Source organism: Callorhinchus milii, unplaced genomic scaffold (genome assembly GCF_018977255.1).
Source record: "Callorhinchus milii isolate IMCB2004 unplaced genomic scaffold, IMCB_Cmil_1.0 Scaffold5, whole genome shotgun sequence".
Classification (NCBI taxonomy): Eukaryota; Metazoa; Chordata; class Chondrichthyes; order Chimaeriformes; family Callorhinchidae; genus Callorhinchus; species Callorhinchus milii.
In genome coordinates this window covers 34124121-34151012 of record NW_024704746.1, presented here as the reverse complement: position 1 = coordinate 34151012, position 26892 = coordinate 34124121, and the positions used below count along the sequence as shown (strand labels likewise).

The 26892-nt window shown below is 37.6% G+C and overlaps 1 protein-coding gene across 1 annotated transcript in view; it reads left to right on the top strand.

The window, feature by feature from the left end:
- The window catches only part of srgap1a (SLIT-ROBO Rho GTPase activating protein 1a), a 105577-nt gene extending 78985 nt beyond the window's left edge, over nt 1–26592 (top strand). The window contains 12 exon segments of the mRNA XM_042335139.1: nt 1227–1260; nt 3289–3349; nt 3505–3582; nt 4590–4724; nt 6967–7017; nt 7020–7071; nt 11224–11448; nt 12595–12674; nt 17061–17241; nt 19048–19185; nt 20319–20649; nt 22232–26592. Coding sequence (XP_042191073.1) covers nt 1227–1260; nt 3289–3349; nt 3505–3582; nt 4590–4724; nt 6967–7017; nt 7020–7071; nt 11224–11448; nt 12595–12674; nt 17061–17241; nt 19048–19185; nt 20319–20649; nt 22232–22609 — 1744 coding nt within the window. The 3' untranslated portion in view covers nt 22610–26592.
- Nucleotides 26593–26892: the final 300 nt, after the last annotated feature.

The window sequence follows — 26892 nt, the reverse complement described above, 5'->3', positions numbered from 1 at the left end:
CCAGAGAAAATGAAATTTAGCTACCGCACAAAAAGTAGGGTGTCAATACGATCTAATGTAAATCCTTTTTTTAATTGGCTTATATTAACTACTGATAATTGTAAATTAATTGGTTACCAGAAATAACACACATATGTGTCTAAAATAGGTTGCTAACAGAACTGTACCAATGTCATTCTGTATTTTGACCTACAGTTGTGTTTCTCAAATCATTGCAACTTTACTGTGTGTATCCGTTTGGTATCACTTCCAGTGTTACATTCCAGTTTGAATGCCACATTTGTATCACGGGAAATGTTAGTAGTTAATTTCCTCCCAAGGACCTCGTTTTACGTATACTTTGTTTCTAAATTTTGTTCCATCCTCCCAGGCCTCCAAATGTACCCCCTAAACCTCAGAAAGCCAGGAAGTCTAGACCCCGCTCAGAATATAATGCTAAGTTGTTTAATGGGGATTTGGAAACCTTCGTCAAGGTACTGACACAAAATGTCCTGGTGGCTGAGACCCTTTTCCCTTACCAATCTGAATATAATGGTGTCTTCCTCAAGTCAAACACTTTTATTTAAAAAAATGCTCATCATTTGGATATAATCTCTCTAGGTAAAACAAACTTGAGGCACGCCATTATGTTTCATTCTATCTTGGGGTCCCGGTTCTGTATATCCTTATGTATAAAGTTGTTTCCTCAAGTCAAAATGTGTACAGTGCTACCATTTGGAGAGACAACCCCAGAAAAATGATAAGGATGGGAAATTTTCATTCAATCTTGATCACTGTAACCTGCTTTCTTTTAACAGTGATGTGTAGAGCTTTACAGTAGTTTTTGATGCCAATTTACCATAAAATCTTTAAATTATTCTGCGAAATTCAGTGAATGGATGCCAAACACATGAACCCCATTCATTCACTGTTTCATTTAATATCGGCATTTTTAAACTTGAGGAACTCCATTATATTCAAACCTGTTCTGTTTGCTAGATGGCTTGTTTCTCTTTAGTCTGAATATAATGGTCTGCTCCTCAAGCCACAGTTAGTCATAAGCACCGTAATAAATATTGTTCAGCAAAGGATATCTTCAACGAACTGAGGTAAATTGTACCTTGAGGAATCCCATTATATTCAAATCTCTCATAGGGTCCTAGTTGCATAGCTTGTATCTCTACTGTGTTTGCTTACTATCTATCTCACTATTTTATTTTCGTCCTCCAATCTAACATTGCTTCTAGCAGAGGACGAAGAAATTCTCACGCAAGAAACCAGGTATAGTGCTAGTGTGAGGCAACCAGGCTTTGCTTCACATAGTTACCACATATGTGCCTGGGTTAATCTTAAAACACATTGCTACTCTCATTTTGAATGCATCTTAAGCAAGCTTTAAAAGCAAGAATGTTTGCATCAGTGCAGTGACTGTTTATGTTACTACAAAGTATCACATACCTGAATTAACAACTGTATTTTTGACTGGCGGAATGTGGTTTACGATGTGCTAATTATTACATAGAGGAAAATGCATTTTAAACCTCCCCTTAAAATCTGCCCTTAACAACAAATTTGGGACTCAGGACCTTCCATCTCCACCCCTCTTGCACATGAGGAATGGATTTGCCCACGGATGACAGAGGGGCCACCTAATGTGCAATTGTGTACTCTGTTCTACTTCAGAAAGAAGTACTGTGTTGGGTAGTATGTCTTGTACAAATTAAAATTTAAACAAAAACTTTCTAGTGAATTCTGGAACGCTCCATAGATTTGCAAGGCACGTCTTAGTATGTTTCTTTGGGGATTTCTATCCAGCACTAAGAGTGCTTCTGGTAAGCTAAGAGAATGTGTGTGTGTATATGAGGACTTTTATCATTATGCCCTCTGTGAGGGTTGACAAGAAGTGTTAGTCGGGCTCCTTTGAGGAATGGAAGGAAGTGTACAATTGAGGCATAAACATTTAGTAATCTGCTCTGCTGTTTGGTTCTTAATTGGAATCTAGTTGGCAACCTCCACAGGGAGGATGCTCACAAACATGAAGGAGACATGTTTGATGATGATCCAGATATTAATCTCAAAGGGTCGAACCATATGGTTGAGATAAATTTGCTGCTTACCGGATGTTTATTAGACATAGTATTAAAGTATGCTGCATTAGCATGGAGCATAACCAGAGGAAAAGAATGAGACTTCAAAGGTTTTGTTGTAGCAAGTGGTACAAGCATTCCTATATTACGCAACAAGATTTCAGTTCAACCATTAAACATGCAATTTTATTTTAACTTTAATGACTTAAGGCTGTATATTTGTTCACTGAAAGTTAATATTTAGCATGGGATGTTTACAGAGGATAGGTTAGGCAGATGAATGTGAAAGATTGTGAATCTTGAAAGCTCAAAAGAATATTCAGGACCTGAAGAATTGGAATTGAATGAAGAATGTTCTTTCTAGATTTCGAAGCCATTCTAATGGAGCTAAAATATTTAACATCATTGAAAGCTGTTCCAATCCTGTTACTGCTGCAAGCATTTTTCTTTTACAGTTCTTAATTTTCCTACTTACACTGCGTCATATCTGTGACTTGTTTTATTAACAGGCTACTTACCCAAGCTGTGTATAATTAATATTATCTGGTATCTCTTGCACTTCCTGACTGTATATTTTAAATGGATCTTTTAAAAATAAACTGTGTCATACAGAGGACACCATCTCAACATTGCCTCAGTGCCATATATGCCAATTTGTTCTATTGACTTATTTTCCAATTATTTTCTAACACTCTTTTTAAAAATCCCCCAGTCCCATTTTCCTTCTCTTCCCTCAACCGTTTAGCACAACCGAAGATCTGTCAGGTCTCATTCTAACCTCTTCGGTGCACAAGAGAAGCCTATGGTGACCCTTTAGCTTTCAAATAATACTTCATTATTATTGTTTAGGTAATTTGGTCCCAATGACCAAGCCCTTCCTCTCTATATTTATTAGAATATTGGACAATTACAGGCACAAACCTGTCTACTTTGGCATGAATCCGAATCAATCTTGAATGTTACTTTCCCCAATGAGCAGACCAAATCACAATCCATGATTTGTGTGACAACACTGTATAAAAAGTAAAGTGCTCCTGGATATATCCTGTCTAAATGACTTGTTTTATATTGGACGTGCTTGAGAAACCAGAAATCAGTGTGATCTCTCTTAAGATTTATATGCTGGGTATGAAAGGTATGCCTGCAGACACATTTTTTTTGTGTTCTGATTAGATTTTATTAATGCAGAAAATCACATTTCTCCTGAAATTTCCTTTTCCAGGACTCTGGACAAGCCATTCCTCTTATCGTAGAAAGTTGTATTCGATTTATCAACCTTTATGGTATGTTTTAAGAGTCTATCCCTTGTGGCTGACATCCTTCCTAGATTTAATCATTGTTGTTTCTATGTAAATGCTTGTCTTATTGCATTAACTAAATGGGACTCATTTGTAAAACTGGACAGATTTTCATTCTGCTTTCTTCATTTCCTCTCAAGGTCTCCAGCATCAAGGGATCTTCCGAGTTTCTGGGTCACAAGTTGAAGTCAATGATATTAAAAATGCATTTGAGAGAGGTGAGTAATTGCGATTGATTCACTGGAAGGGACTGCAATAATAACTATCCGTTCACATCCTATTTAGCAAGGAACATTTATCTGACCTTGTGCCATTATAACATGTGATGGCTTCTAATAATAAATGTCCTGGCAGATGAAGTTTAGAAAGATAATTGCTTTTATCATGACTCCAGGGTACGTAAACTGTGCCAATTTGATTTATGTGACTTATCTCCTGGGCTTGATTTTTCAAGGTTCCTTTTTAGTTTTCAGCTGCTTGACAGTAAAATGTTATTAGAAAGCACTATACTGTGCATTTAATAGTGTAGGGCTACATGCTATTTTTCTCCTATATTTTATCTATCAAACTGGATTTCACTTTATCTTGACTATGACAGAAGTTGTGCTATTTCTCTGCCATTGAATGTTATTGCTATTTTAAAGCAAACCAACTATCTTCTGACTTCTGAAAGGGGGGTGTAAATATTCTTCTGCATGTTGTGAAAAGCAATTTTTCATTGTTGAAATAAGAAGAAAACATTCTGGTTTTATGATTTTTCTTTATGTGGTTCATACTTGTTGCTAATTATAATTGTAGGATGGTTTCAAAAGTTCTCGCATTTTTTTAAAAAAAGTAAAATTATTTTACAATACAGTAAAGTTTTTTTTTAAAAAAAGTAACTAGCTTTGCTGTCGTATTCATTTATTTTAAAAGTTACAGAGATTGGTCAACCAAAAGATAGGTTGATTCCTTGAACAAATGAATGAGCTTGTTAAAAAGTATGTTATGTTGTATATGTTCCAATATTTCAGCCATGAGTAATTGCTTGATTTAGACAGGTTTTACAAATGTAAAAGTTTATCACCCTTGTTCTGCCACAAACCATTCAACTTATAAACTGACAAGATGATTCAGTGGAATGCCCTATTGAAATGACTGCCCTTGTATGAATTAAAGAGTTTGTACTTTTTTTCGATATATATATGTATAATATATATATACACTGATATATTTTCTGAAATAGGTCAAGATCCTTTGGCAGATGATCAGGACAATCATGACATTAACTCCGTTGCGGGAGTTCTGAAGCTATACTTCAGAGGACTGGAAAATTCGCTCTTTCCTAAGGAAAGATTTAATGAACTTCTGTCTTGTGTCAGTAAGTTGGTTATTTGTTCATGGTCTTTAATATTTACGCCTGGTGTGCCACCACTTCTAATTGAAACAAGTTTAATTTAAGGCTCGCTATCAAATTGATGGTAATTTGTTCAAAATAGTCTGTCTTTTATTATACTGCCTGGATTATTATGTCTCATAAACCCATCACCTCGCTTAAAAGTCTCCAAACCAAGTTACTGAGCGTTCTTGCTTGCTGGTTGAATATTACACTAAATTGACCGGTCAACCCAACATCATTTCCTGTTTGCAGGAAAGTAACAGGAAGCAACATCAGCGGTAACCTGATGATCCTGAAAGTGGTCGTTTTAGCTTCCTGCACATAAAAAATGATGACTTGAATAACCCGCCAGCATCACTTCCTGTTTTGCGTAAGGGTAGCCAACAGAAGTGTCAGCAGCGGTGACCTGATGGCCTGGAAGTTGGCCTTGTCAAGCGTGGGAGCAGGCCGGCACACAGGGAGTGTGCAGGACATCTACCAGCATGTGCAGTGAATTCAGCTATTGCACTTCGCTATAACTTGGGTTGGGATTTTATTGATCCCAAACGCCATGTTGTAATGAGGCTCCACTGTGTGTATTGCTTCCATTTGTTCGGGATGGAATATGCACTCTCTTCCAAATTCCATGAATGAGCAATACTGGTGGGATTTTCCATCAGCAGCTTGGACTAGTGTAAATCCCCAGTTCACCTATAAATACAGTCACTAGACTTTCCAGTAAAATCCTGTGAAGCACTCAGAAAGGTTTTGACGACATAAGGCAAGGATTACTGTATTATTTAGGTAATTTGGGTGTTTTTTTAACCAGATCGATTGATATGTGTAGGGATAGTGGGAGGACAAAGGGAAGGATTAAGATTAATTAAGGTTCTGCAAGTGTTTCAGAATTTATAACACAAGGAAAAAATCCACTATCCACAAAAAATCCACTAGTATTAAATGTAACTGATTCTAGCCATGCAAACCAAGCAATCCTCTTTTTATACATGTGGAAAGGGAGGATGTATTTTTACATCCCCTTCTGACTGTTTATCATTGAAATTCTGCTATTTTAATTGACGTTATTCACAAGGGAGTTTCGTTTTATTTTCGAAATATACTTTGGTCATTCTAAGGAAAGAGCCAAGATCAGAGATGGGATAAAAAAAATTGCTTTCAACGTGCAGTGGCAGTTGCATTGAATTTTGAGTCATAAAATTTGCTCCAGAACAAATTATCCCCTTCCCCTCCATCCCGACACAGTAGTTATTTTGCAGTACATTCATATGCATTTAAAAGGCTTTTCTGTCTATTCCTAGCGTAGCACATTTGTCTATTGCATTAGGTTTACAGAGATATGACAAGAATCCCAACCTTGTATTCCAAACGTTTAAGCTCCGCTCATGAACACAAGCTGGCTGAAGCACAGATATTAATGAAAAGGCTGATTCAGATAGAAAGCTGCCATTAAATATTTACTATGGCAAAATGGTGAGAGTTGAATTTTTTTTTCTGGTTGGCGTTGCTGGTAACGTAATATCCTCCATTTCATGTGACCAGCTCCAGATGGCAGAAATAGTTGAGGCCAGTTTCTTAGAATAATCCTTTCTGAACTCGGCCACCTACGTTCATTTGCGCAGCTTTATAGTAAATGATGAATTTGCAATATTGCATTCATCTTGTTCATTTAGTCTTGGCAAATATTTATCCGCTCTCAGTTTTCCAGTAAACTAATGCTTGTAATTTTTTAAAAAAAGTTAAATATGATCTTTTTCAAAGTGCAAAATGAACTCTGGTTCTTTCTGCTCTAATGAATCTTAAGCGCTCTGGGACACTACCCCATGTGAGGGACGCTATATAAATTCAAATGCAAGTTGTTGTTATGTTTGGAATCTTCTCTTCCCCTTTTCAGTATTTTATTTGATCTCGTTGACCACATCTACCAACACCTCCTCCTTCTCCTTGCTCAGCGTCCATCCCTGTCACTGTTGAATGCTCCCAAGACATTGTCTACGTGGAAGACACTAGATAAATGCCAGTTGCTGCTATTGTCAATTTTCATCCAAAATGTATCCTCCCTCAACTGAGAGTGGTTGGTCTCACACTGTTTGAAAATGTAGAACAGTGTTGCACTTTACAATAATGCTACTACTCACTTTGAGCATAAGATTAATTCTTTCACAGGTGGTCTTTGAACATTGTATAATATGTGTTAAGTATAATATTTTCTTCACTTTGCCTTCAGGAATAGATAATCTGTACGAGAGAGCTCTTCATCTCCGCAAAATCCTACTGACCCTTCAAAGTCTGTGATTATTGTAATGAGATACCTCTTTGCCTTTTTAAACCAGTAAGTATTGCACTACTCTCTGCCTATTGCTCATTGCAATCTTTTAAAATTTATGATGGTATGACAGAGGTTAATTTCATAGGTAACCGCTACTTATCATACTGTTTTGTCTGTTAATGTGCAACCATTAAGGTTACGTCTGGAGAGAAAGTGAAATGGGAAAGGACTATCGACCGATGAAGATTAACCTAAGTAGACTTATAGTAAATGAAAACAAATGGTAGCACATTGATTAACTAAATTGGGTTGACCTTGAAAAGTGGTTGTAACATGACTTGAGCAGATAACCACATCTCAAAAGCTATTGTATGGTATTCTATACAATGTGTTCCTTCATCGCTGATGAATCCATTTGCCTCAACTATTAAAAAAAATTAATGTTTCCCTGAATGTACAAGTAACATCTGATAAAGAAATTGCTTCCATCTAATTGTAAACTCAAATATTTCGCCCCCCCCCCCCCCCCCACCCACCCTCAGCCCTGTTAATAGGAAGCGTAGAATAACTCATCCTGCTCTGCTTCTCAGGAAACCCAACAGAAGGTTTTCCTGTGCAGAACAGGAAGCCTTTGTTTTTCCTTTTCCTGCATGGATGATGCAGCCAAGACTGGGAAAATAACTCCTCCAGGAGAAGCCTAGATCTGAACAGCAATCCGGAGTCATTTAAACCAGATATTCAGTCAGACATTAGAGCAACAGCATGGTAACTGTTAGACAAATGTATGCATTTTGTTCCCATTTGCAACTTGAGAATTATTTTAACATTTTACTGTCTCCAAATCAAAACAATTACAATTATTTTATTAACCAGCAAAGATTATTATTTATAATTTTTTAACTGATTTTTATTCCGATTCTGTATTAAGGAATTGATGGTTTTCACTTTACTGACAGTGGAATGAAAACAATGAAGCATAGTTATTACTAGCAGCGGGTATCATATAGTCCCCAAACAGTTTATTAGGTTTTTTCACTTATGTTGTGTTTCAATTGTACACTGAAGTTTATTTTTATCACTCGCTTAATTAAATAATGTGTGGGGGCGTCTGTGGGAAGAAACACCAACACTATACATAAAAGATGCTGAATCTATAATGCTCGAAACTACAGTGCAACCTCATTAAAATGAGCTTGTTTATAGCACTGGTTAGTTCATAGCACAAACAGGGTGTGGACCCCATTCACTGTGCATATGTGTAGTTGTCGGTGCTCAGAAAGCATGGGAGCTGGCAGAGGTTCAACAAGTGAGCGGGCCACTTGCATGCATTCACAATGAAAACCCAGGTTGGGATTTTATGTGCCCGAACTACCACGTTACGACAAGAATCCACGATTCTCCTTTAGTTCGTGCATCTACAAAATAAATGTGGACCCATCGTCTGGAATCTCTATAGAATAACTGATTGTACCTCAGACCAGTCAGGTTCAAGAATCACACACGGTTTCTCTTGAAGCCAGAATAATAGCATTATTCTGAAAGACGCAACACTTTTTCAGTGATCTATAAAAGCTAGGACCATAATCGAAAAACTACAAGAGAATTGCAATCTGTTACTAAACCTTCACCAGATGGGAATAGTTAGAAGGAAATGCAGAGAATGTGCGGCACAAGTTATCCAGGTATTCATTGTGTAAGTGTATTTTGTTTCAACCAGTGTCCCATCAATTTTTATTTTGTCTGTGCTATAGAGATATTATTGAGTATGTTGGCAAATGGCATTGGATCATTAAGATTTTTTTTATAAACTAGTTTGTAAATCTTATATTTATTATTGACCTTGTTCAGGGGAATTAGTATATCTACTAACTTCTAAGTGACTCCTAAGTAGTCTTGGTGGAAGGGACGCTTTCAGAAGCATATAGTTCAAACGATCTATTGGAGAAATAACCACTAGACAAATTGAGTTTAATATTTAATATAAGACATTATACAAGTGTTAAAAAATAACCAATGCAGTTGCATAGTGAAGGTGCTAAAGGTTGAATCAGATTTTTTTTAAATGGCACAACGTAATAGTTTATCAAATTTTGAAATCATTGTTGTTATGGCAGTAATTGCTAAAGCAAATGGAGGATTGGGGAGTGTACACAGGAAATGATGCTGTTCTTAAAGCAGTGAGGGTGCCAAATGTGTTCTATTTGATTACCCTCCTAACAAAAAAAGGCAACTACTGTATTATAATATTTGGCTTGGGGAGAAGCTAAGAAAGTTCTCATTGGGAAGGAAGAAAGTTTGGAGGAGATGTGGAAGGATATCTTTCCAAGTTTATTTAAAACATGGAAGATTTTAATAGGCTGGGGTAGGAACTACTTAATGGAACTAACCAATGTGGAGTCCTGTAGTTCAGTGGTTAGAGCACTCGCTTTGGAAGCGAGAGACCTGAGTTTAATTCCAGGCAGAGGGCGAAACCTTGGGCAAGTTTCCTTACTCCACACGCCTAATAATAATCCCTCCAAAACCAAAAACAATAATAAATTGGTCATTTTCAATCTACGACTGTTTGTGGGACATTGCTGTGTGCAATTGGCTGCCGCGTTCGCCCACAAATATACAGTCAATTCACTTTACAGTGTGTTCTGTGAAGCGCTTTGGGATGTCCTCCCGACGTGAAAAGCGCTATATCAAAATGCAAGGATTATTATTATTATAAGCTGAAAAAACATAACTAAGCTTAACCTCAAGGGTAACGTTCACACTTAAATTATGGAAAATTCTTGCATCCAGCATAATGAATGGTGGCTCTGTTGAAGCATTTAAACAGTAAATGGACAGAGTCCATATTCAAGAGGGAACTGTGAATATATGTGCTTGTAGTAAGGCAAAGAGCAAGGTTACATTTTTATCAACAGGCTCTGGAATGAATGAATCAATTTTTTCGTTCTTGCTTTATGTTCTTAAGAATCAAATACAATAGCAATCATAATATTGGCATAATATTATTAAAAATTCTCTCAGAAAAAATCGTAATCATAGAGCCACAATGTATAATTGACTCAGTGGTCCAATAATTTTTTAAAAAATGCATTTGAAGATTTTATTTTTGAAAGGAACTTTAGTATACGTTAAATAAAATAAGTTATTTTACCCCTACAATAGCTTGTTGTGCTGTAGTAATGAATAATGAGTTGGCACCTTTATATGGTCCTTTTTATAATTTTGTTTTTAATTTTTCTATTTGTTATATACTACTCCTCATCCTTTTTATGCTGTATGTTTGGTATATAGAATAAAAGGAGAAATACACAAAGTTCCTCCCCAGGAAGACACCAACTGGTTTCAGGAGTAGCGCAATCCACACCTGTACCTTATAAACATGGGGAGTGTGAATTAACACTAGCCCTGCTCTTTCGAGGTCTGAAGAAACCTTAAAGGCATTCTGTGGATGGCCTGTTTTTACATAATAATGTTATTGGTGGGCCATTTGCTTGACTTTTAAAAAAAAACTAATGCCAAATTTCTGGATGCTCAGAATGCTGAAACCAAACTGTTTTTAATCCTGATACAAATTAAAGTATAGTGGGAAATATAGAGTGAGTTTCCTGTTTTATATTTATTTCCTGTACTGCCTAAACCAGAACTATTGGGTGTCTTTAGGGCTGATAATATACGGTCAATTCACATGACAGTATATTCTGTGAAGTGCTTTGAGATGTCTCAACAACGTGATAATGTGCTATATCAAATGCAAGTATTAATATTATTATAAGCCTATTTTGGTGCTATACGGTCTATGCAATTCTATATCGTCTGGGGGCATTGGAATGGTAATGGAAAAAAAGACCTTTTATTGTTGAAAACAGCGAGTTTGATTTGTTCCATGATCTGTTAGTGAGACATTCTCTGGCTTTTTAGAAAAAAAGAGTGGCTGTTGAGTATGTCTTATGTTTCAGCAAGTGATTAATTGAAACTGGGGGGGGATCCTTTAAACAGTGTAGAATTCATACAGGTTTCGGGAATCAATGTGTGGGTTGAAATGAACGCAGTTCCAAGATTCCAGGCGCATAACACAAGTGCCTAGTTTCTCAAGGACTGAAACCTATCATGCTGGCAGCTGTGTTCAGTTCCAGTTTTGCTGCAAATAATACAAACTATTCACTATGTTTGGTCATTTTCTCTGACATCTAACTGTTTCCTTTTTTCTTCTCTTGGCAGCTTGTCTCAGTACAGTGATGAAAACATGATGGATCCTTACAATTTGGCAATATGCTTCGGTCCAACGTTGATGCCTGTCCCTGATATACTAGATCAAGTCTCATGTCAGGCTCATGTAAATGAGTTAATTAAAACCATCATCATTCATCATGAGCTAATTTTCCCAGATGTAAAAGAGTTGGATGGTCCTGTGTACGAAAAGTGCATGGCTAGCGATGACTATTGGTAGGCCCTGGTTTTCATTCTTGTGTCTTCACTCCCTAACACATCTCTGTTTCTGTGATCTTCTACCCTACTCTTCTCATCACTTTCACTCTATTACCTCATCCCACCCCTACCTACCTCTTTGACAGCAACTATCACCTCCATCTCCCCTTTCTTTACTCCCTTTCCTGGTGTCTGTGTGAAGCATTTCAAGGTGCTATCCTACATGAAAGGTGCTATATAAATGCAGGTTGTTGTTGCCTTTTCACTCTGCCATTTAATATATTACTGAGAATCAAATTAATTTAATCAGATTGAATCCACATGGTTGCCCTTGGTTTTGAGTAGCAACCACTTCAAGTGCTTGTACTAGCAAACTGCTCTAATACCTTAGGTCCATATTTCTGAGGTCTAAATTTTCTTAGTCTGTAGGGCTATCTATGTATGTCTTCAAATGCAAGTTTGCACAGAATTGTGTTCTTAAATTCAGACTTCATTTGGAAGTTGTTTTTCTATAGGTCTTCAAAAGAACCAACTTCCAAATAAAGCCTGAATTTAAGAATTTTGCACCGTTCTGTATGATTTTAAAGTTTAAGATAAAATCGTTTCTCAGGCTATAATTGTTTCAAACCTAAAAATGCTGCAATGAACAAATTCCCAGCAAACAAAGTATTGATTGGGGGCCATTGGAAAAAGAGTAAAGGTGGTGAGAAGGGATTTACCAATCAGCTCATTCACCCCAATCCTTTATTAGTCAATAACGTGGATGGATACACCAAATTCAGGATTAGTTGCACATCAACAGCCTGTTTGAAAATATAGAGGTTTTCCAGTCACAACTGGTCAATGTATGATAAATAAACTCCTAATACTTCCTCATGAAAGTTCGGAATTTGCTGTGGTCATTCCAACTAGACAAAGCTGAGTCTCAGTAAGTCAAAAAATAAATTAGCCAAATGGGGTGATGTGTGGTGGTAACTGGGTTATAAATTGTTCCACTGATGTGTATTTGTTTTAAAATATCCCTGCAGAAAGAGGAGAAATAGAGAACCTCTGAAATAAGGGTAATAAATTCAACTGTAAGAGAAATGAGCAAAGGAAACTAGCTTTAGTTTTTCCCTCTCGAGTTGTGCAGCTCTTTTACGATATTCTCACTTTCTCTATCAGTGATAGCCCCTACAGTGAGCATGGAACATTGGAGGAAGTAGATGTGGATCCTGGCACTGAAACTCACACAAGTGAAGATGGTATGTTCTTAATAAATCAACTCTAAATCTAGTTTAATGTAACATTTGGAACAGTAGTTTGTTTCACAGCACTTGGGTTTTACTATTGGATTTAATGCAACCTCTACCTGATATTGTGGGTGAAAATAAACTTGGGATTGTAAAACCGACATTTAATTTGTGCTTGTTTCAATGAAAATATGATATATATTTGAATATAAAACTGCTTTGGACGCGGGATTAGAGAGAGAGTTTCACATTTTCACAATACAAATCTCATTAATGGCTCAAGAATGGCTCTCTTGGAAGTAGCATAATCATTAAAGAAAGTGATGGTTTAAGCTACATCTACAAGTTTAATTTGCTTTGAATTAACAGAGTGTAAATTAATGAAAATAATTTTGCTCAAAGGAAAAGCGGAACATTTTAATTACAGTGTACAGCTGATTAGCATTGGAAGGAGAAAGAAGAGTTAATATTTCAGCTCTCACTGGGCTATGATAAATACCCGAAATGTTAACCCGAGTTTCTTAATTTTTGGGTGTCTGACACAAGCAGAAACCCATCACCGTGCTCAAGATTACACATGGAAATCCCAGAGATAGATTGTTGGAATAGAATGCGCACTCTCTCCCTGGAGGGATGCATCCTGCTTGCCTAATTCTGAAAAGTATTAGGCACAGGTTGGCAAAAGCCAAGGCTTGGGGACCTCAGAGTGTGCGTTGGGGTGCTGGAGTCTAACCACGTAGCTTACCATTTATATTGCTCTCTGGCAAGCTTCCTGCTGTCTTTTCAGCTAAGATCACCCTACTTGTTGGGGCTTTGGCTTTCTTAATCATACTCTGCAATAAGATACAAGTCAAGATCATAGATTTACATGGTTACAAAACAGGATATTTATGTTGGACTGATGTGAATGGCAAATTTGAATTTCCTGATTATTTTTTTTTGCCAAGTCAACATTATCCATAAACAAGCATAGCACAGAACATAAGTAATGTAGCAAACTGAGTAAATCCATAACACTCAGACCTTCATGTAGCTATTGTAACAGAAGTGAGTGAAAGAAATTTAACATAATTTCTTTTTTCATTCAGTATATTCAATGTCCCTATATATACAACCCAGAATCCAATTTTGGCTTTTTTTTTTACCTGTACTTGCACTTTTAGAGATGATGTAAGTCTAGATCTCTTTGTTCCTCAACATCAAAAGCGTTATTTTATTTATTATTTTTCCAAAATCAGTATTTCACGTTTTTCAGCATTAAACTGCATCTACCACCTATCTACCTCTTTGCTAAGTGCTCTATATCAGCCTGTACTTTGTTCCCCATTCTGCCCCGAATTTGGTATCATCGACAATCTTAGAAGTTGTTCCCGAATGCCGCTTTCTAAATTGAATCTAGATTGAAAATAATAGAAGTTCCAGCGCAGATTCCTGGGGCACACTGCAACTGCATTCCTTTACTAAATACCATGACGTACTCAAAAAAATGTTCAATTATTCAAGCATGGCCTGCCCTTTACAAATCGATGCTGACTCTCCCAGATCATCCTTGCCTTTTAGTGTTCACAAATGAGTCTTTAATTGAAGAGGAGGAGGGGAAAATATGAGGAAAATGTGAAAAGAAATGAAAAGAACTGTGGGCCTTACCAACACGAAGAAACTAACACCCAAACAATTACTTAGTCATTTATGGGAATGGAAAAAGCATTTCGGAGGGAATGGAAAGAAAGAATGCATTCTTGTCTCAAAAGCACATTTAATGTGAGAAAAGGTTGAAGGAATGTTTGATTGAGTAGGTGCGGGGATGGGATAATTAATACGTGTTGAAATGAAATGCTAAGAGAGTATTAGTATTACTATCTTTAAGACTGAAGTTATTACTACGAGAGCCAGTGACCTGAATGAATAAAGTAGTGCAATCCTACAAAGCTGAAAAGCATTGTTTTTGAGGTTGGACTTTATCTCATTTATTTGCAGTTAATAATCTTAAAGACTTGCCATGCTGCAACATGACTTTTATTGGAGGTAACTGGCATATAAGGTGTAATTTTCTTTCTTGCAGAGATGCCAGTCCTTGAAATTGACTTATTGAGACCTTACTGGTTTACAGTCATTTTGATCGAGGATTTGTAATACCACTTGATATAATCTAAAGCCCACAGAGCTGTACTCACAGAATTATATATGAAACAGCGATGATGGGTCACTCATCCTGACACTGATCCCTTGTTAAGAATCAATATGAAAACTGTAAGAAGAATAGGAAATATTGATTGAACTGACATCTGCTGCAGTGCTTTTCCTCATTGAGGACAATGATGAATTGCCGTGACTGTGTTTAAGGCATGTTGGTCAGACAGTAAAATGTCCCTGTTTTAATGGTCCAATATTCACTCTTTTCTTTGTATGCTAAATATATATTGGCTTATGTAGTACATGCATTTTCTGAGATCTGAACAATTCTCATGCCAGAAATGTTAACTTATCTTTCAGATTTCATTCAGATGTTGATTTGAATATCCAGCATTTCTGTTTTTAGTTCAGATTTCCAATATTAGTTTTATTTTATACATATTCCTGTATCTTAATGATTCGAGGACTCGCATCGCAAGCAAGAGGACCTAGGTTTGATTCCTGGGAAGGGCGAAACATTGGGCAAGTTTCCTTACTCCACATGCCTCTGATATGGGCAACTGCCTGCTGGGTTTTGCCCAGAAAATATACAGTCAATTCACTTTTCAGTTTATTCTGTGAAGTGCTTTGGGACGTCTCGAAGACTTGATAAGGTGCTATATCAAATGCAACGATTATTATTCCTATTGTGGGATCTAATCGCTCATACTGATATTTACATAATTAATTTGCAACATAATTACCAGCACATGTAATTCTATTTTTACACATGATTAACCCAACCATAAATTAGACCCCATTGTAACGTAATTTATAAATTTCCAGCTCTATAGTTTTGGGAGAACTCCTAAATGGGTCAAGTTTTGGGAATATTATTGACACAACTACTTGTTTTAAGATTTGCATTTGTAGCAACGGCAGAATTATTTCCAAGATTTGCTACTATTAGTTCCAAAAGTCCAACATTCAGTCTTCTACATTTTCTGCAATTTGATTTTATCCCAGCATTTTGCTTGTACTTTTGCCACCTAAACTCTCTAATATAAATGCTTGTTGTCTAAATCAATGTGTTCGTCAGTCTAATGTTAACAGACTTGACATTGACCTTGCTGATAATATCAATGCTGCTGGCTTCTCTTGCAGATTTTTAGAAGGATTGCCTTCACTTTTCCTAGAACACAAACTCAGCATTAATGCTGCTTGCAGACTTCCAGAGATCAGCGGAAACAACACATCCTCATTGCATGATTCCTGACTTTCTTAAACCAATCATAATGATGTTTATTAGGACTGGCACTGAAACTCATAACTGTGTCCTTGAAGTTTCAATCCAGTTCCTGATGGATGTTGATTTATGACCTAAAACTATCAGGTCATAATTCAGCATAAATAAGCAATCTTGTTTGCCATGAGAGACACCACAGAATGCCTGGTGTGGAAAGTGAAAAGTTGTCATTGTTGCAGTAGGGATACTCTTCGAATTAAATGTTCCATTCCCCAGAGATGAAATTCCTAACTTTGGTGAGAACAGAATTCATAAAGAAGTAACAAAATCATGATCGGAACTATCTTATGTAGCTTCAAAAATCAGCTGTCAGTTTGGAAATGTCGTATTTGTACCCATTGTGTTAGATTGAGCACTGGCCTGTTCTATATCCACTGCCCAATCCACCCCAGCATTGGTAGCCAAGTTTTCAACCCTCACTCATTCTGCCCTCAATTTTTGCAATTCCGTCCCTTTGCCTCGCTCCATTCCCTTCCCACTATTAAAGCCCATCTTAAGACCATTTTTTTTGACAATGCTTTTAATCACCTCTCTTCCTCCCCGCCAGCTCTCCCCATCTCCAGCTCAGACTCCCAGCAACTCCGGATATTGTCTTGAGATGTCCTCCCGATATGAAAGATATATAAAAGTTAAATTATTGTTGTTGTTACTGCAAGTTACAGGTGACAGCTCAGGCTCTAGTGGATTTTCTATTGCACTTAAAACTTGCTCAAAGGACATAGAGGGTTTAAAATGATACATCTTTTGCTGTGTTTTCTTTGTTCATCGATTTGAATGTATTGATTATAAAGATGACAAAGTAAATGTCATGATACACTGTCATGCTGTAAGTTCTCGTTGATATACATGCTTCTCTGTGTGACAAACTAAAGGGTTCAACCACATACTCTTGTTTTGGGAATTGGGTGAAGGAAATTGAGTGTAACAGTAATAATTCTGCTTTACAACTGACTGAGATAATACCTCTTGCTCTGTTTCAGAATGTGAACCCATAGAAGCTATCGCCAGATTTGATTATGTAGGAAGAACTGCTCGAGAATTGTCATTTAAGAAAGGAGCTTCTCTACTTCTCTATCACAGAGCCTCTGAAGATTGGTGGGAGGGAAGGCACAATGGAATAGATGGGTTGGTGCCCCATCAGTACATAGTTGTGCAGGATACGTAAGTAGGAGCTCTCGTTTGCTCAGAATTCACTTTGACATGACTGTGAACAGATCATCAGTTGGTTGTCTTGGAACCAGAAAGTTGTGGGCTTCAATTGTGTGGCTGCTCTCCAAAATTAACTTCAGTCTAAAGTAAGTCCTTTCTAAATTAGAGGAGTAAGAAAGATGTCAGCCATGGCCGCTCACAGTGCTGCTTCTTGAACAGCTGGCAGAAGGCAAGATGGGATGGGATGGTGGGCTGGTCAATGCCACGTGTTCACTGTACTGCCTGTGACAAGCATTTTGTTTCCCTAAGCATAGATACTTGATATTAACAATGTCTGAAAAGTAATCTCATGATTGAGCTGGCTCTGAGGAGACCTCTCTTCCATATCTACAGTAATCCAAAGTATTATTGTCGATTAACTCATCTGCCTGGCTCATCGTTGAGACTTGGAGGTCTAGATACATCCTCATTCTATCTGAAAGGTTGTCTTTTCTAGACAAGGACCAAGTACCGGGAGATACTGATCAATACCAATTCATTTTCCCTTGAATCAGTTTTGCTTTAATCTGCTTTTATATTTTGAGATGTACATAAAATAATGCACTATGGAATATATATTTGTGAACAAAATTGGAGCAATTTACCCCAAACTGCCTTAAACTTCTAAGAGAGTCCTCGGAACAGCTAAATTATGTATGGGATATTAGCTGTGTATTTGTTTTGTTACTCAGATGATTTGTCTCATGAAGTATAACTTCAAGATCTGTTTATTGTACACTATTAAGAAAACATATGAATGAGAAACTGTGAAATAAAGATTCTTGACAACCAATCTATAGATAATAAAATCAGTAAACAACAAATATTTATGTTATTCATTCAATTTCTACTAGGGCTGCCACTTGGAGCAATATGAATAGGTATTTGCTCACAAAGCAACGACTTGGATTATTCTGCATGCTTTTACTCAGCATTCATGTCTTGATCAATCAGCTCAAGATGGCATGGGCTAATGTACTATGAATCAAGCCGTGTATAAAAATACATTGGTTTCTAGGAATGTTATAGCTCAGGCTATAAAAATAGCACACGAGAGAAAATCAACTTATTGTTTTTGTTTTAATATCCAATCTTCAACTAAAGATTAAATGTTATTTGGATGCACATAAACTCATGCTTACTGGTTCCTATCATTACTATTAAGTATTGCAGTAATTGCTAAGATAGAACTGTATTGATGTGTGTGTATATATATATATATAATAATATATGTAGATTGCTCTCTAAAATAAATTATTTACAAGCCAGAGAGGCAAGAAAGGTGTTATCCATGAACATGTGCTTGACGCCCGCAGTGCTCGTTCTCGAACAGCTGGTAGAAAGCAAGGGGAGCTAGCTGGTCAATGTCACATGTTCACTATGCTTGCTATATATAGCAAGCATTTTGCTTTCCCTAAATGCAGACTCATAACATACAGAAGTTCTCTTCCAAAACATTTTTGTTGCTATATTATTAGGAACTGCAAACTTTTTAATGCTTTTTATGCCGTTACATAAACCATCCACATTAGGATTCTTGCCGTGCTCTCTATGCAAAAACTAGTTAAAATGTCAACAGACTTGAAGATAAAGGAAGCTTAAGGTTATCAATCGAATGAAGCAGCTGACAAGTTGTGTCTCCTTTCATGTTTCTCTAATTTGACCTTTAGAGGTCACTCTGATTACATATTGCGTTGTGAATAATTCATGAATTGATAATGAGATTTCTGTACACTGAACTGTCCTTAAACTTGAAACATTCAACTGTGTTACTTTCAGGGATGATACATTCTCTGATACTCTGAGCCAAAAAGCTGACAGTGAAGCTAGCAGTGGGCCAGCAACTGAAGACAGATCCTCCTCCAAGAATGATGTCAATTCCCCAACTGAGCGGATTCCAGATGTATTTGCAGCTAGGTCAGTTTCACTCGCCACCATTGGATCCCCTCAATGATTTTACACATGTTTTTCCAGTAATATTTTTACACAATTACATTTGAAAAATAATACTGTAAGCCACTGCTAGATTCCCTTCGACCAGGGTTGGAAAATAGTGTGCCTCAGTGAGCAGAAAGGGAGAACTCACGTTGATATGATGCCTTGTCGTGTTGAAACATCTCAAAACACTTTACAATTAATTACTGTCAGATATAATGACTCTATACTTGTCAGCAAATGGGGCAGCCATTTTAAGCACATGAAGGTCTCATAAAGAGCCAGGAAGTGAATGACCAATTAATCTGGAAGATTGTTGGCTAAGACATTGGGAGAAAACTTTTCTTTTTGAAAAATGTCGGGGGATCTCGACTGTCCACATAAAGGATAAGCAATTTATGAATTGTAGACAATTATAATGCTGCTGATACTTATGACTATGGTGACCCATTGTCACAGCTTTGTTGCATTTTATCGCAGTTGTTAACTCACTGAGCTTGACCATCAGTAGCTTGGTGCAATCCAATGGTAAGATTGTTTTGTAAATTTAATTTGAACTTGTGTGAATCAAGTTGCTAGTGGAGATTTAAAAGAGTTCAAAAGAAAATCTGAATGCTGGAAAACTGAAATCAAAAAACTGGAAGTGCACGAAATGTCAATGAGCAGCTGAAAGAGAGGTGAATAATTCGGACAGGATTCTTGTGCATCCCGAGGATTAAACTAAATTCAACTCTGCATAAATTATTTGATTAACGGACAGAGACTAGTAAATAAAGGCCTATCCATAGACTTAAGCTTGCATCCAAGTCCCTGAAAGTAGAGCAGGATTTTGAACCAGTACCCGCAGTGTAATTGTGGCACATGTCCTATGACAGACACAAGTCATCTTCTGCCCCATTAACATCTCTCCTCATTAATCAAGTGCTTTCTTTGTTCCTCGAAGAAGAGGAGTGCAGTTGTGTGTTGAGAAATGTGTACAGATTGTTCTGTAATGTTCTGAGGTTCCATAGACTGGAGTCCTGGAGTGTAAATAAAGCAGCACCATTTCAACTGTCCAATGTGTTCCAAGATGGGTCGACATGAAATGAATTCACGTATAGTACATCTTTTTATAGGCAGAAGAGGAGACCAGATATCCCAATAACAAGGCGTGCAATAAGAACCAGCGATGGTCACTGTGCAGTGCACCCTGGCCATGGATTGGTGGATCTCGGCCCACTGAGCACACCTATCCACTGCAGCTCACGTGTTCTACTCCAGAACCGCAGCATTAGCATCGACAGTCCAGAGAGACGGCGCCGAGGTGGCCTGGGCAGCCTCTCCAACGTAAGCCGTCATGAGTCTGTGCGCAAGATTGAGAGCCCACCAATACGAAGGTCTGCATCTTCCGGACAATACATCAGTCTCAGTGAGCATAAACCACTGGATCCGGAAACCATTGCCCAGGTTTGTTAAACAAAGTTACCAATCTCCAAATTGTATTCAACCCTTTTAAGTGCCAATTTGGAACATTTCTATTTTTATCCTTTTTGCTACAGAATGTTTTACTTTGCGACTTTGTTCTCAAAAAGTGTCTCTTTCAAAATCCATTTGACAAAAACATGGTTATAATTTCCTACTGGTTTCCCATTAATTGGGCTAATTGTTTGTTGGAGTAATACAAAATCAGCAAAGATTTGTATTAACGAATCTCACATATCCAGCGCTGTGCGATCAGAGCTAATGGAGGTGGAACAATCCAGATTGAAGCCTTAGATTTTCGCATCTTAATATGTTTCTGATCTCATCCCGAGCTGCATAGAGAAAGCCAACTGAAAGTCAAATGCTTTCCCCAAGAATGAGGGAGGGTCAATGCAAGTAAGGATCATCATGGCATTGTTGCAGCACATGCCCTATCAGCTGGTTACACATTGCCATTGGCAGAATCTAGGAGCATGATCTAGCATTATGTGCACCACTGGAAATAAGTGTATGGGAACACCACCTGGCAAAGTTTTTTTTAATCTGACCTCTGTCTAGTACGCAACAATATTATCCACTATTTATTATGTGGCTCTTATCTACCTACGGCTTCATGATCAGCAAATATTGCAATATGCAAGGTTTTTTTAATGCAAAATTCACCAAACCAGGTAAGGATGTTTTGTGACATGATTCTTTGAATGAATCATTTCATATTGCGATCCAAAGTGTAACTTATAGAATATTAATTGAAACGGTTTGTATGGGAAAATGCGCAGGCTGAAGAGAGAACATTTCTTTTGAATTTTCACAAATGTAGTTTAACATCAATTTAGGTTGCATAAATTAGTTGGCTGCCTTAATTTTTTTTTACAGTTCTTTAGGATCACATTTCAGATATTCAGCTAAAATATATTATTAATGTTGTGTGTTTGAAGCTGACGTTATGAATTTTTTTTGCAAAGAGATTTGGTTGTATTTATTCGAGAACAACTACAATTTGAAGCAGTAATGGTTGGATTTTGCTTTTTGTCATTTGCCTTTCAAATAGCTTCTGTTTTGTGCACTGATTGATTGTATATTTTGATCTAACAGCAGCTACCTGACATGAAAGCTATTGTTTTCCTTGTGTGTTTTTAGATAAAAGCTGCAGTTTTACAACTTCAGTTGTATAAGAGTTTTCCTTATGGCAATAGATTTTTTTTGCCATAGGGAAATATCCATTATTTTGATGGGCGAGAGAAACAAAATCCAATTCTTGCTGTCTTGATTGTCCACGTTTTCTATCCTGTCTGTTTTTACTCATAAATCTTTTATAAGTTGCTGCACAGTTTTGCCAGGGTTTGGCTTGACTGACATATTAATTCTGTAAAAATAGCGTAGGTCCCTGCAACAAAACTGCAAGTAATTGACAAGTATGAGTTTCACGCTGTGTGACTTTCTTTTGGAATTATTTTGGATAATGAATACTTCCAGGGTATGTTTTTCTATCAGAAGCTAAAATGAAAGCTTTGAAGAGTTGGAAAATTGTAATCTGTCTAATCAGTATGTTTCTGGCCTCTGATAGGATATTGAAGAAACCATGAACACTGCGTTAAATGAGCTTCGTGAACTGGAGCGCCAGAGCACTGCAAAACATGCACCTGATGTGGTACTGGACACCCTTGAGCAAATGAAAAACTCCCCAATCTCTCTTCCATCCTCTGAACCAAAAAGCCCCCATCATGCTGTGGTGCTGAAGAGCATCGATCCTTCCATTCGGCGGAGTACCAGTTCCTCCAGTGACACCATGAGTACCTTCAAACCAATTCTGTCGCCTAGAATGGGTGTACAGCTTAAACCCCCTGCCCTTAGGCCTAAACCTATAGTTCTTCCCAAGACCAATCCTGGTCTGGGACCACCTCCAGCTAGCCAGAGCTCTACAGACAAATCCTGCACAATGTAAAGTTTAAGTCACAATGTGACTACATTGAAATAATTCAGGATTAAAGTCGGTGGCAAACATCTTAAAAGAATATTGATATTATATGTTTATAATTGGAGATGTATTCTTTCAGTGTTAGAATATATGTCTCGAAGTAGTAAATTAACAAGGGCATTTATTTACATTTCAAACTGGACTGTTTATATGTGCAACTTACATCGACATTAACTAGACTTGAAAACTTATGCTGCAATGGTAGACTTTTCTTTAAAAGAAACAGCNAAAAAAAACACCAAGACTTTCCCACCTTGTCTCCAGGAACATTCATTTAAGCAGGAAGGGGAAATGATGAAATTCCCCCCTCTGGGAAAATTTGGAGAAAAGCATTTGTCGATTTTGCAAGACGTAACGAACACCAGCCTTAATGGTGGCTAAATGCTTTGCCTTTTAATTATTATTTTTCTCATTTAACATTCCTTAGGCCTTATCGCCAGTTTTGCATTACGAAAACCATAGCTTTAGAATGAACGATTGCATCAAAGAGAACCACTTTTTAAAGTTGCTGCTTCTATTTTCGTCCCGTTAACAAAAGTCCTGCTCCTGCCTCCCCCACCCAACCCCATCCCTTTTCAATTACTTCAGTCTCACAAAGCTAAGCTGTCAATCTCTAGGATATTGGCACAGATAAATATTGTACATTCGCTTATTTAGAGCTAGGAGCACCTTTTCTGAATTGCTTACTGAGCAGTTCTCCTGATCATGCTTTCTAAATTGTTGTGCTGGCATTCACACGTCACTCAACTGTGACTGACGTGTGAATACCAGCAACCCACTGGAGAACAGTGAACTAATTCATTTTTTTTCTGGGTGTAAAGTTTTATTTCTTTTTTGCCTTTCATATTCCCCAATCAAAGGTGTTTTACTTTTGTCTTCCTACACTAAATGTCATTTCCATTTGCTGGAAAGCAACCTGTGACAATTCCCCTGGTCCACATGACACGTGTTCCGGGGCAGTGGCTCCTCGCTATTGTGTGATGTACATGAAGGAGAATGGTAGCCTCCAGTTTCCATCTCTGCATCAGAGGATGACACGCCCAAGAAAGTTTGAGATATTGTGCGAGAAATTGTTGGCTCATTTGTTTCCTAACGAATCCGGCTACTTTCTCCTTGTAAGCCCTCCAAGTGAAAACTTTCAGTCATGGTCTTTCTCCTGCAATACCAGGGAACCCCTTTACAGTGCTCTTCAATATAGTGCTGCCTCACTCACACCTTTTGGTAGTGTAACAAAATAAAACCACAACTTCCAGCTAAAGATACGCTTACCAGCCACTGGAGAGATTCAGCACTGTTACTAAACAACAGAGCGTAGGATCCCAGGTAGCATTAAAAAACATTCTGATGAACTGTTAACTCACTTCCTCCAGTCATTATAGCTGCGACTTTGCCACTAAAATAGATTTTAGGGCACTTTAATGCTCATCATCTCTCAAAAAGGACCTCCCACTTACTAACATGCACTGTTACTGGAATTGCGGTTAACAATGGTTTGTGGAGTTGGAACAAATGATTCCTCTTTTGGTCTTGCTAGTTTATACTCCTCAGGTTTGTTGCTTTCCTCCCTTAGGACCAGGGAGGACCAGCCTTTCAGCATTTTGTGATGTTCTGGGATTTACTGGGGCTCCTCTGACTGCTTTTTGTAAATGGTTCTATTATTTGCTTAGTCACAAATTGTCCTCTTTGGTTTACATTGTAATTATTTTGTTAATGTTTTAACCACTCTTTCCTTTATGCAAAGGCACTGGTGCGTTCCTCCAGTCCGAAATGCTGACCTCATTCCAATACCTTCAGTAGTCAACAAAGAGCTACCTAGGAAGAGGTGTGTGGAGAGAACGTGAATAGTTTCAATCATCTCCAATCTCTCAGTATTTTTACCGTAACTATTGGAAACCCCAGCAAACCAACGCCCAATATGTAACTTAAAGTAAGGACAAGGTCGTTGATTTCTGTTCACATTCTCTTAAAGGGACAGTCATTCCAGTGACCTTTTCGGATTTTGTTTTAAATTGGAATAATGATTAGGCCTACGGCAAGTGAGGATGCTCGTTTAAAGAGTGATAGCGATAGACTTCAAGTTTCAATAACATTTTCAGCCCCCCATAAGAAGTATATTTGTCAATAGTATATAAAGCAAATGGTTACCCTATTTATTCAGGTTGGACCACTTCACCTGTTAGGATTTTTGACTCACAGGGTTCAGGACATATCTACACCTGCAAATCTGCCTTGGATTACTGTGGACTTTCCAGGCTTTGACAGGCTTCTCCAGAAACGTCCTCACTGCCCCTCCCCACTTACAGAACTATTGTTAAGAAAACGTATGATGTTCTGTTCTTTCTCCTCCCCCTACCTTCACCACCGAGATGAAACTTTCCTTTCTTGTGGATCTTGCACAACACCTGCCCAGCACCTAGTGCTACAGCTGGGAGTGCTGCCCTTTTGTGACAAATGCAATGTTGCTGTGCAACTTGCTTGGGATTAAACTGTCCCTTTCAGCAACAAATATGGTCGCAGTTGTAATGAATATAACACACTTTTATTATAAGTGCCTGGCCTACGCTCTGTACCTTTCTGCAACAACACGGCTGGGCCTGGGAGTTCAGTAACATGGAGGTTCAATTGTGTATCTTTTTGTGGCAAAGCAATCAGTCAGAAATTTAGTATGTTTGTGACTATCAAGAAAATCTCTGCTTTTTGTGGGACTCCTAAATATCTGACTCCCAGATTGTTTAAGATCATAACTATCATCCGATGAAGGGCCATTTTCTTTAGTGTCCTGCAAACCATGCTTCATCCTCAGCTGAATGTTTAGAGGTATCCCAGCCTCTCTCAGTGTCACTCTGCAACAAGCTGCCAGGATACGTATGAATCTCCTTGGGCAACTCAAATGTTAGCTCACTTTCTCCCAATGGAGAGACACTGAGCATCTGCTCTACACCTCCTCCTGACCATATGGAGTCTGGGAGTTTGCCAATTGGAGAACCATAATCCTAACTTGTTTCCTACCACTGCATTGGTACATCAATCCACTGTTGCACAAGGCTGTCCACCCAATATCATCATTTTAATGAATGAATCTCAGAGTTAGAAATGTTCTGTTGTAAAAGCTGCTTATACATCCAATACTGTACTTAGTTCAGGAATATACTTAAAAACATTTTTAAATTATGATACACAATCATTTTGATCTGCCATTGACTTAACTGATGTGTTTAGTATTTTTGAAACATTTTATAGTTTCCACATTGTGAAACCTTTGGACGAAGGCAGTCGTACTTTAAGGAAAACGTAGCATAGACTGGAGTTAAATTAAGTTTAAAATCAAACGTGTATATCAGCCAAAATGGATGCTGCAACTATGTATTGCACCGAAATTTGCATATTCAACTAAGAATTATACTGGACTGCAAAATGCTTTTAGTACGTCTATTTAGCATAAACATATAGTAGAACTGATAAATGTAATGAATGTGTCTGGGTGCATTCACAGAAAAGTAATATGTAGTCCAAGGCAAGGCTTCTTTAAACTGCAATTAAAGTGGATTTGTAACAGAAGACTGAAACAGGTACAGACATACTGAATGGTAACTACCATCTTTCTAACCAATTCCGTGCCCTTTATTGTCATTCTGATCAGTTCTAGCTAGTTTTCTGTTTGTGGGCTGTTACCCGATTGTGTCTGTGTACATCTGTAGTATGTACATGTGAAAGTGCCTTTAAACTTTTAGAGGAACTTTAGTCTTGCTCTGCACTGTTGCATTTCCATCTTCACTTGACTCACTAGGTTTAAAACAAATGCAGTTCTTGACTATGTACTGTTAATCATTTGTGACGATGCACTTTTTGTGTATAGTACTGTACATCTGGCATGTAGCATTACCAATTTCAGTATATCTTCAGGTTTGTTCTAGATGTATCTTTCTAATAAAGGAAATTGGTCCAGCTTATGTTGACTTTCTTTATTCAACTGATTCTTGAGTTTCTACACTTGTCTTTCCTTAGAAACATGGAAAATCATGATCCAGTACTCATGTCAGAAACTAGCATTTGGTGTTGTCCACAGATAGTTGCTATTTTTACTTTTGAAACAGTTACTCAATATTTGAATTCAAGTAAATTCTACAGTGAATCCAAACCACTAGTATCTAAACCACTAGTATCTTGACGTATCCCTGAGGGAGTCCTTCAATCCACATAACTGCAGCACATTTTAGATTCCTTTTACACAAATGTGAGCACACATGCAC